This window comes from Carassius gibelio, chromosome B3 (genome assembly GCF_023724105.1).
Source record: "Carassius gibelio isolate Cgi1373 ecotype wild population from Czech Republic chromosome B3, carGib1.2-hapl.c, whole genome shotgun sequence".
NCBI classification, from domain to species: domain Eukaryota; kingdom Metazoa; phylum Chordata; class Actinopteri; order Cypriniformes; family Cyprinidae; genus Carassius; species Carassius gibelio.
In genome coordinates, this window is record NC_068398.1 from 25,394,295 (window position 1) to 25,406,962 (window position 12,668).

The 12,668-nt window shown below is 36.3% G+C and overlaps 1 protein-coding gene across 1 annotated transcript in view; it reads left to right on the plus strand.

Annotated features, from left to right (window-relative positions):
• Positions 1-866: 866 nt before the first annotated feature.
• Positions 867-12,668, plus strand: part of LOC127952688 (corticotropin-releasing factor receptor 1-like) — a 110,970-nt gene continuing 99,168 nt past the window's right edge. The window contains exon 1 of the mRNA XM_052551355.1: positions 867-1,720. Within this exon, the coding sequence (XP_052407315.1) occupies positions 1,697-1,720 (24 nt within the window). The 5' untranslated portion in view covers positions 867-1,696. The remainder of the gene's footprint in view (positions 1,721-12,668) is intronic.

Consider the following 12,668-nt stretch of genomic DNA (forward strand, 5'->3'; position numbering starts at 1 on the left):
TAACTCTCCTCTCCACACTTTCTTAATACACCTACCTTATATGAACGAGAAACAAATGATCACATCAATTGTCAGCCTTCATTCCAAAGTAGGCTAATAAAAAAGAGCATATGAAACAGCATATCAAAGATTTTAATTTTTGCTTGAAAAAATCAAACACACACACACACACACAAAACACACCATTCGATCAAAGCGTAGAATGAGGTATTATGTAACCCCATAAGCAGGCGCCTATGTGATGATTTGATTTTAATCAGTGTGCGAATTAAATTCATTTTCGGGGTGGTATGAAGAAATTTTATTTTGTAGGTTATTTTTTTAGGTCTTATAATCTGCGTCTCACGCAACCCAATCTGATATTTTGCTGGTTCAGCACCATTAGATCAGATTAAGTCCAAATATGCCTTTAAAACGAATGTTTTTGCTCTCTAATGTAATTTTGCCCTTTCACGTGATCCTTCTTGGTGGGTCCTCGTGAGCTAGGGGGTACGTGGGAATATATATATATATAAATATATATATATATATATATATATATATATATATATATATATATATATATATATATATATATATATATATATATATATTTCTTACATAATGGTTTCTTTGTTTTTAACTTATTTAAGCGACACACGACAGGCTACACAATATTGTCTGCATTTGACTCAAACGACGACGGTAACGAGATGTTGTTCAGAGCGTCCAGAGAACCCACTTCAAGTGTTAACCCCCTTAAGAGTGAGCAGGGTATAGTGATGCTCACTTTGGAATGGAATTGACTCATTATGAAAGCTCCACGTTGAGCCTGCTGCTGTGCGCACGCGAGAGAATGAACTGGTTGGATAGGATGAAGACGCGCAGCCCGCGTGGGAACGGCACGGGTTAGTTTGCAGCGGTGAGCTCCGCTCGCGCGTCAGCAAGACTTCTTACTATTGTCGTCACATTCCTCTCACAGTCAGCAAGACTTCTTACAATTGTCGTCACATTCCTCTCACAGGACAACATTTATCCGCACGCGCGCAAAATCCGAACGCCGATTTCTCTTATCTGCGCGCAGTAACGCCTCCTCGCTGTCATGTAGGGGCTTCATGTGAACGCATTGCTGTTGACCGATGGGACGCAAACAGAGGGTCACTCTCTGTGTGAGGAAGCAACGTGAAGAGGATCCGCCGTGTTTACAAGGAACGAATCGTTTTGGAGAAGAAACAGAACAATTAGTGACAGTTCTCTCAGGAAAGTTGAGTTCCAGTCGCAGGGGAGCAGTTCGAAACGCTTCTCATATCTAATATAATATCAACCAGGGAACACTGACTGGACTGAGTGTTGCGCGTGACTTGGACCGTGTCTGAGTAAACACCTGCCTCCGAAGACCTTAAGAACTCAAACCTGACAGAAGATTATTTACCGAGGATTAAGCGTCCATTTGAATCACTAAATAATAAGGATATATCCTCCTGTGTTATTAATAACTCACCTGGGACTGGGTGAAAATGAGACAGTGGTTCAAATACGCGCAGAATTCACCCGTTTATTTGCAGTTGTGAGCGCTGCCCTGACCATCCTTTGGGTGCATATCTGTTGTTTTTCAAACAGAGGTCTGTCACCCCGGAGCAGAGCATCCGGACAGCTGCATCTGGAGCAAAGAGCGCTGTGCTTGTTTGAAGGTTTCTGCAGAAAAAACACTGGAGCAATGAAACGCATTCTCCATCCACAGGTACGAACATCAGCCCATGAAAGCGCATAGTAGCTTAACTGTCAAATGTGGGTGATTTTAACAGTTAACATACTACAATGCGATGAAAACCTTTTAATTGGTTAACTGTAAATTACCTTCATAGGCTACGGTGTAAAATTGTAGAAGTCAACACATGCGATTTTGTTGTAACACTGTTTAAACTACAACGTATAAATACTGCGACTTACCTTATAAAAAGGCAATACACATACGTGTACGGCAAATTGATGCAAAAATCAAAATATTCTCCCTAGAGATGAGGCTTTCCCATAATCCTACAAACCCACACAATGACAGCTGCTAAGATGTCATTTAAAAGATTAGATTCTTCTTATGTGCATTCGGAGTGTTGCTTTAGTCATATTTGAAGCAATATTTTAGCATTGTGTGTGTTAACATATTATGTTTGTGTGGGTAACACTGTGCTCTTGTCAGTCTGTTGGTACTAGTGACAGTTGCTATAAAAGTACATTGTGTGGCTTTCCATTGTATCACTAGTGTTAAGTGTGAATGCAGAACAATATCAAATAAATGTTAATGACTCAATAAGATTGGTATTTTTAGTGTAACTGACATAATATGGTCATAAAAAATGTGATTTTTGCCATTCAATTTTTTGCACACTAGTTGTATTTGTTATCTTATTATTATTAATATTGATGTTGGATTTAAAAAGTCTTAAATTGATGTTGGATTTAAAAAGGCTTTTCTAATCCCTTCTATCCTAATTTTTGTTCTTTTTTTTATTTGTCTTGTTTAAATATAGTAGAATAAGACTCGTCATTAAACTATCATTTGACACTGAGATTTTAAGGGAAGCAGTGGCGGTAATTAATGACTATCCTTCGATGGGGGAGATCATTGCCAATGTGAGTCAGCAGTGTGTGGGTGTACTATTGAATTCTGTAGACAGTAAATACAAGCAGGGACAGGACACGATCCCCTGCCAGTCCTCAGCTGAGCTGAGCCGCAAGACATTTTAAAAGAATGTCAATTCTAGCTTATAATAGAAGCTTGGCACTGCATCACAAGCATATCATAGATTCTCAATAATATAAAATGACATCACTGAAAGGTGAAGAAGAAAAGAGCATTTATTTTTAGCCTTATAAAGGATGCAGCAAGTTTATTAGTCTTCACTCTGGACCGTGGCCCAGTTTGGCACCATTCTGAAGTAATGTGCTGAAACTCTGACAGTCAAAACATACAAGCTTTCAGCTACCAATAATATGTTTTATCACTTTCAGTGCTGCGGCGTAATATTTTTCCCAGAAAAATGATTTGAGTGACGATTGGTTGTATCTGAGTTTTGAAACACTTAGCGAGTGAAGACAGGGCCCCGTGATTTTGGCTTTGCAGCTTTTGCCAGTGTTATGAAATGTCCCAAGTGGCTGGCCGGGGTGCAAAGAAGCAATTAGGATTCCGTACAACTGCTAATCGACTTATATTTGTCTCTTTTTCACTGCCTCAGCACATCGGCGTGGTTGCTGTGATCTCAGAGGAAATTTTATATTCCAAAAATGCAATACCCACATTTCATTCCTGGCATTTGAAGGCTGACTAACTTTTTTTCCCTGGCAGCTACAGAGGTCAAAAGGTCAGATCCGAGATGATTGACTGGTTTTGCTGATGATTGCGATAAAATCGAGGCCAGAAGAAAACCGAGCCATCTGTGAGAAATAAAAGGCTTATGAATGTGTAATCTTGCCCTCTTTAGCCGTGAATGACATCGTTATCATTTCGTTCTCCTCCCTCTAGCTCTTTTGATCGCATATTTCCATCATAATGCCGCCGGTTGTTTACAAGTCAATTGTTTGCCCTTCATTTACACCTTGGCACACCTGACGGGAGCTCAGAAGGCATCCTTTACAACCCATCCTGCAAGAAACGAGAGTCTTTGAGGTCATTCGCCCCACAGGACACGTGTTTGTTTGTGTGTTCATAGCACCCCACAGGAAGAATCATTTCACCTGTACACACGACTCCTTCGGCCTGGTTAAGCATGGAAGCTTTTGTCAAATTACAGTCGACCCAGTGCAGTTCAAGAAGCACACAGGTCTAATTAACTCATCACAGAGACGTAAGGAGCGGAAAAGCTTCTCGCGCTCCACAGACCCAACAGCTTCGAGCTGAAGCTTTTAGATAAAGACAAACAACATTTCAGATGCATGTGTTTCTCCTCAAGATGTCACAATTTAAATGTCAGTAGGGCCGCAGTATATTTTGTGCTATTTGTCGCAGTTTGGTTTGCTTATAAATTTGCTGCCTTGATTCATTTTAGCAGTTGTGGCTGTTTGGATTCTTTCACACTATATGGAATGGTGTGCTTGTCTCATGTTCTGTTTTGAAGAAGGAAGCCTGTTTATCAAGCCATGCTCGCAGTTTTTTGGGAAAAGTTGAGTCTGTGGAGCCGGAACAACCTTTTCGTGGGTACTGTTGAGGTTTAGGGGTTTCAGACTCATCCAAATGCATTCAGCACTCACTGTGTCTTAGCAACGGCAGGTACAGCCCATTATTTTTGTAGTTTTAATATCCCAGAGGTCAATATTGTGTCTATGATTTAGCATGGTTCATGCACCGCAGTGTCTTTGCATGACTAATCGAACATGTACTGAGTATAAACACAGATAAGGATTCCCAGAGCAGCCAACAACCTCTAACGTGCTTAGAATTGGACTTTGCGTTGGGCCACATTGTTCTTTTTGATGACAGGCTCACATTCTCATAAGCAGTCAAGACGATTATTGTTTTTTTTTATATATACTGAAATGTAAATGGTGGCTTATTTAGTGCTAAAGCCCTGCTGGGTATTTTGTGTCAGCGCTGTCTCTCTTTTAGGAGCTCTTTCAGTGATTGCTCCTCTGCTGCATCTCCTGGAAATGTAGCTCATGATAATAACGTTAAGCCATTTTTGGGAGTTCCTTTTCTGAATGTATGCTTCCAAATCCCCTCTGCAGTTCTCAAAGTCCGAAAACGAGCTTGCTGCCGAGAATCGCAGGATCTCGAGTTTTCCAGCTCGTTGCCATTTAGGGATGGTTTTTATATGCGACCTTACCCTCCTCTGTCACTCAGAATTTAATAGCTTCAGATCATACCGGTCTTGAATTGGTTGTTTAAATATTGCTTGGTTCTCCGCTCTGGGTGTTGTGGGAGAGAATTAGGGGAGGTATGAAATTAACGTTATGAAAACAGAGATTAGACGCAATTGTTCACATAGCTTTCATCATCGGAAACTGCATTAATGCTATTCTGTCATTTTCTCATTACCAGAACAGGGCACAGTTTAAATCAGTAATACCCAACCAAGTCCCGGGGGGTTCCAGAGGGTACTTGGAAACATTTTGGTTCTGCTTTGTTTAAATTGATAAAACAGAAATACTACTATTGCAGAATCTATGCAGAATTTAGTAAATGCTTCTAATACTACAACTAGTAATGGGTTAAATCAAGATCAATTTTGTATTGAACCTTACATGTTCAGTTCCTTTTTAAGGAAAGAAAGCACTACAAATTACACACACACACACACACACACACACACAAATATATGTGATAAAAAGTGTAACGCTTAATGATCTATATACAGTATTCATAAGTTTTTCTCTTGAGTCAAATCTTGTTAACAAACTAATTTAATGGATTCTCAAATTAATTCATGAATTGGACTGAGTGAGTGTTTGTATTTATATTTTTAATTTAATTATATATATATATATATATATATATATATATATATATATATATATATATATATATATTTTTTTTTTTTTTATTATTATTTATTTTTTCTTTTTTCTTGGTTTGAATGGATCATACAGATATGTCTAGTTCACAATGAGACAATAACCTACACATGCTTGAAAGTGAGTGAAGCAAGGGCATTATTATTAAAAAATCAATCCACATATACAAATTGATATCGGCATAAATAATTATTTTAAACAATTAATTTTGGATGAAAGGAGACTTTTTTGTTTATTTTTATTGCAAGTTATATTTGCATTCTAAAAGGTTTTATGTTTTGTAGAAGGTGAATCTTGACTGCAGTACACTAAAGTGGGACACACGAAATTATGAGCTGAATGAACTGGTTCAAATGAACTGGTTAATGGAAAGGATTCAGATTTTTTATCAGGTTTGTTAAATACTGGTTTAAATAGTTTAACATTAGGAAAAGAATGACTTCAGAGTAGCTTCTTTCTTCAAGAAAGACATAACAGATTTAATGTTGCACGCTGGCATAACAACCTCACTTAAAGACTTGGTTTTATCACCTCCAGACTGTCAAAGAAAATTTATGGGTTATCATAAATCACTTAAATTAATATTGGGCTTTACCTAATAAGGTAATTAGGGAATTGTTGGAAGCTTTTGGGCATTTTAAAAGCTGGACGGCTCACACCAAATGCATTTGTTCTTTAAACTCACCTAATTAGTGTAGGCATGGAGCACAGCCGGTCTACCTGAAGTGGAGATAGCTGGCAATCGAAAAAGTGAGAATGAATGTGTGTGTAAAGAGTGCCAAGGCTTGCACAAAAGCTGTATTACACTATAGTGAACATACTCTGATGAAAGGGTCGGTGCATGATTTCAGAGATGGGCTTTTGATGAGGGAACAGGAAGTGCACTTTTGTTAAAGGCTGAATGGCAAGTTCTCTGTAAGAGATGAGATTGCGGTATAGATTTAGCATGAGTCACTTAAAATGCCTGTGTTTAAAGCAAATGAGGAGTTTAGATGAACCTGAGCTGAAGCTGGCAATCTAGGAATCCTTAAAAAGAATGGACCGGTAACCTACAGAAATACATCAGATCTCAAGTACCCTAAATGTTGCCTTATTCCCTACAATGTCCTTACTTGTAAAGTCAAATACTGTGCAAAGTGACAAAATCACAAACCCTTTTCAGATTTCCAGGGTTCTCAGAAGTCTTCATAGTTAGGTAAACTTAAATATATATATAATTTAATTTATTATATATATATATATATATATAATTTATTACGATGTAATATTTGTGGAAATGTGTCTTCACAATCTCTGAAAAAGGTCAAATTAGAACATGTGAACAATTACAAACTTTGGATAATGAAACTTGCATTAATTTCAAAAGTCCTTTGGCCCTTTAAAAATTCCAAACCTTTTTTAATGACAGTCTGGAATGCAGAAAAAAATTTGGAGAATCGTTGGACATTTTAAAATGAAATATTAGCTGATGCATGAAGATGATAGTTTAGAAATACGATAAGATCCAGGGTATCGTTGCCACTTCTGGAGGACTTCATTATTTGAACATATTGTTCCGTCCTTGATTTCCCATTAGTAATAATGAAACACTTCATCGAATTAGTTCATACGTTAAGTACAAAGGCAAAAATGTCACAGTAGTATGATGTGGAAACTGACTGTTTCTAATATTAATCCATATTATTTTCTGTATCACAGTCAAAATTGCATCTGATCCAGCCACGCATTTTCACTGTGACTTGGCAACCCCCACACTTACAAGTTTCACTGACATGTTTAAATGTGAATGGGTGTTTTCTGACACACTCATTTGCCTCCTCATTTTAGATGGGCATGACATTCTGTGCCCATGCAACACATGTTGTTTTGTACTACAGAGAATGATGGGATTCTCTCGCAGCTTGCCACGGTTTAATATGAGTAAGAAAGATATTCTGTTCGCTGAGTCAGTGATCACTATGCTGACTTTGTCCCAGATCCACGTCCTTTTTTATATGAAATGAGTGAATTAACTCAATTAGCCTGTCAGTGGCTCTTTACAAGCAGCTGGTACCTGGCAGCTGTTGCAAGAAAAGACAAAACCTCATTCATCCCTTTCCAATCGATTTTCCCTTTCCATCCGGCATTTTTCACAACTTGTGTCTCACTTAAAACAGAACACATTTACATCAGAGGGGCTTGCAGTGGCTTCCCAGAAGGCATTTCTTCCTTTGTATTGGTTCATTGCAAATGCTGCAATGTTAGGAAAGGGACTGATGTTCTCGTTTGCTTCTATTTTTTACTTTTTTTGGAGGGAAATGTATTCTCACAGCAAATTAGACATGCAAATTAGCGGGAGCCGTTTGTTTTGAGAAGACTAAATTAGATCTCTGCTGAAAGCATATTTGGCTTTTGCATTCTTTTGTTCTTTCTATTCTGTGAATATAATTTCTGTTTGAAGAGATATAAATATGAGCTGTTTAACTGTGTCAAATCCAAGATTTCATCATGAAAAGTACAATATTAGCAAAGCCTTTTATCAAATCTGTCTCCCTTTTCCCTCGTGTTTATTTCCTTTCGTTCAGTTTTCAGTTTCAGTTTTCAGTTTTACTGGCAAGAATAAAGCTAACCGCCCGCAGCACACATCAGTTTAGCTTTGTGCAACAAAGAACGGTGCGAAATAAAAGATGCTAAAATGAGAATGATTAACACACATGCTCTCAATCGGTTTTAAATAATGCTTATTCATGTTAATTATATTATTCATTGGTTATAAAATAAAATAATACATAAATTATACAATTCTGTCAAATAATGAAATGATTAATTCACTGAATCACTATTTATGGCACGTACTGTATCAGTATTTGATAAGACAAGTGTTAAATTATAGTGATGGGAACTGAATAAATCTCGCAGGAAGCAACTTTAAAAGTTATCATCAGTAATAGCAAATTGTTATACAAGTAAAATTAAATAGTAAAGATAGTTACAAAATGTATATTTTTACCCTGTAGCATTTAGTTCAAATTCTGCTGTATGTATTTCATTGATATATTGTTTCTCATGTATTATGTTTTTTTTGTTTTTTTTATTTGTCTTTTATGTGTGATGTATTGATGTTCATGCATTTATGTAAAACACTTTGAGCTTAATTAAAACTAAAAGGCTCAATATAAATAAAGCTTATTATTTTTGTTGATTTTATTCTTCTTCTTATTATAGTTATAGTAATATATATACTGTTACTCTGTCATGCTTTTTTTTTTTTGCAAGAATCTCCTCATTTAAATTTAGATTTCTGTCCTTTGACGTGGTTTGTTAACCTAAATTATTTTTTATTAATAATAATAATAATAATGATTATTATTATTATTATTATTACCTACGATTAATTAGGTAATTTTAGCATGTTGCTTTTGTTTTAATTAATTGCACTTAATTAATGTGTTAAATTGACAGCCTTAATTATAAGTAAAGTAAGCATTAATGCATCACACTAGTTAATAATCATTATAGCAGAAAGTGAGAAGATCCGATATTAATAAGATAATTATTAAGGTATATATATATTATTTGTCCCTGGTATACATGACAGTAAGTCAAGCCTAAGTGTACTGAGTATCTAGCAGTCTTTGTGTTCATCAAATAGATGGGGTATTTAAGGTATCTGTTGCCCGTGCATTTTGAACAAGAAACGTAGAACGTTTTCATACAGTATACTGTGGTTTGTACAGTGCCTTTTAAAATTGCTTTTATGCTGACGGTGCACCCCATCCCCTATGCATGGTTGACACTGACACAACATCAAATGTACTTTACTCTACAAATATGGACCAGTGTTTATAATTCAGAAATGCTAGTAAGTTCAAAAGCACCAATGACCTTCAAAAATCATGAGAGCTAATTTGGAAAAATATTTACAGGAAGTTCTCTTTATTGAGGCTTCAGTTTACACCATAACTTTTCTTTGTTTTAAACAATTCAGAATCCATAAACCTTGTGTTTATTTGTGGATTTAAATTGGATTCTAAATCCCAGATTTTCAATGTGGTCCTTTGGACCCCATTGTATGTCCCAAAGGAATATAGTCCAGCATCCTCTCTTCCAAGCATACTCAGCAGTGTTTATTTGTGTGAGCATGTTTCCTGTGTTAAAAAACGCTTACGTGTTAGTAACGGTCATATACCCATGCATTCTCACAGACTTTCACCCTTATCCACATTATGCTTGTGCAATAGAAAACACCCCTATTTATGGCTTTGCAAACTGAGAAATGTAACTCATTTACTGTATATACTCTCACTCTTGTGGGGTTACTGAATGAAGTGTGCAGGCAGGTGGAGGGGCACAGCATCCAAACATCTTTCATTAATTACCCAGCTATGCTTGCGTGGAACGCTGGCATAAAAGATATTGACTCCTTGCGCTAACACTGCAGCCTGTGTCATCTCCATTTATCACAATTAACGGCCCCCCAGCGAGAAGAGCCAAGCAGTGCAGGCTCAAGGTCAGGGGTACAGTACACCCTTTCTGTTTCACAAAAGGTTCTTTGTGGTAAAATAAGATTCTTTAGATAATAAAAAGGTAAGAAATAGATGGTTCTTTAAAGAACCTTTGACTGAACGGTTGTTTGTGGAACCAAAAATGGTTCTTCTATGATATCGCTGTAAAGAACCTTTTAAAGTACCTTTATTTGTAAGAGTGTACACACTGTTAAATCTGCAAGCAAAACAAGCTCTTAATTGTATTTTATTTTTATTTATTTATATTTTCTTTTCTTTCAAAAATGAAATATCAGCTGATTTTTATTTAGATTTTATTAGTAGAGTATTTTTAGTTATTTGTTTTTATTTTATTGTATTGTAGTAATTGCTTATTTTAATTCTTTATTCAGTTTATTTTTATTTATTTATTTATTCTAGTTTTTTATTTTTATTTCAGTTCATGTAATTTTATTACTTTTGTCATCACATTTTATGTCCATTATGTTATAAGTGGTCAGATTTATTTTAACTACTACTAATAGTTATATTGTATCTCAGCCAATTATTGTCTGATTTTAAAAAATCATACATCAATGGAAAGCTTCTTAATTCAGATGATGTTTAAATCTCAATTTGAAAAAAATTTACCCTTATGACTGGTTTTGTGGTCCAGGGTCACACATGAAAAAAATAACTGAATGACTTCTTTTGTAAGTCACATCGAATATATATATATATATATATATATATATATATATATATATATATATATATAACAAAAAAAAACAAAGGTAAGTGGTACGTTTTTTTTTTTTTTTGTTTTTTTTTATAAACATAATCTCATTTAAAATACCTTATAGGGGTATGATAATCAAAACTGTCCAGAGCTAGATCAAGCTTTGATCTCTGCAAAGCAAACAATCATTTTAAAAAGATTTGATCATTAGCTAGCTCCACACTGGATAACTGCTTTGTAACAGAAAATCAGGTTTTAATTCTAAATGAAAGTGACACTGACTCTGGCTTTTCATACGTTCTTAACTGCTGCTTTCTCACCAGTTTTTGGTTGTTTTTGTTTATTGCATTATTAAGAGAAAAGAGCGCAGCATATATTTACATGTTCATCCAAACACATCAGCAGCTTCAGGTTCGGCCAGGATTGGCAGGTTTTCACAACAAAACCCGCCAAATTGCTTCTCAAAGCTAGCCTGTTTCGAGCGCCTAGTTTTGTTGAAAAATCACGTTCAATGTGGCGGGGGATGGAGCCTGGAAAATTTCAATTCCATGGGCTAAATATCATGTAATTGGGATCGTTCAAACCTGTGGACATGAAAAATAACCTGCAGCAACAGTGTTAAAGTAGAAAACTGCAGACTTGGCAACACTGGGTTCGGCTGCATTTGCTCTAATGTGTCGTGTCTTCTAATTACTTTGAACCGATTCCAATAAAAGTCTTACGCTACAGTGCCACACTGGTCAAACCGCATTATTGTATGCTCTTACATTAGGTGATGAGATCAAATGACATCAACAAGAATATTTGTTGACAATTTTTTATTGTTGACGTTGTTGATTATGTCGACTAATTGTTTCGCCCCTAATTTCATGAGACATTTAAGAGTTTTGTTTTGCTTTTCCAGAGTGTTTAGAAATAAAATGTAGCCATTGGTGCTGACAGCCTCATGGTCAGTGCATCGACTTACAGTGCAACTTTGTGTTTGATTCCTGTCTCAAGGATTCCTCCACCCAATGCTTTCCTGTCATCTCTCTACTGTCCTATTCTAATAAAAGGCATTAAGGCCCATAAAAATAACTTTAAAAAATGTAGCTGGTTGCAGGAAGTGAACACTTCTTCTGAATCCTTGCAGAAGCCTTTTCTAACTCAGTTGAATTTTGAGGCATTGAGTTAGACTGGGGTTAAGTTGAGGATTTGGTTGGGTTTATTTTTGAAACAAGGTTGAGGTTAGGTTGAGGTTGGGATCTAGATTAGGCATACATATGTCAGCCATAAAAAAACCTAGCTCTAGTTGTTCTAAAAATAGAGGAGCAGAAATATAATGAATAATACAGATGCTGTGTGTTTTCATACAGTGTCACTGGGCTGAAGTTGAAAGTCTCTGATCTTAGACTAGTTTTAGGCAAGATCAAGCACAATTTTCATTATGAAAGCTTGGCAAGTTGATGTGAAAGGCATTTCTGTACTCTTGCTTGCTTGGCATTCTCAGACCAGCTGTCATGTGAGAGCAGTACACACATAGTGACTGAAGTGATTTTACGCTACTGTCACAATTAGTCTCCAACCAGTATCTGTAGACATCCATGCACTCATACACAAATATGAACTATAACACACTGCACAATCTGTCCAAATGGCACACATGGTTACTCATTCATTTGCGTCCCACAAAAGCGTGAAGCATCCCACTTCTGAAAGCACACAGAGAAAGTTACGTTATGTATTTGTCCATGCACTCTAGCATAGATCCACAGTACAAACACACACACACACACACACACACACATGAACTTGCATAGCACCCATGGCCTTTGAAAGGACTGCCTCCTGAGTAAACATACATGCACACACACTCACACACACACAGATTATTATGGGGTAAATAAACAATGGGGTAATAGTGGGCAACCTGTGTAAATACTATTATGGCCATAAACAGGCTCTTTCATAAAGATGAAGAACAGAAGACACATCTTAAAACG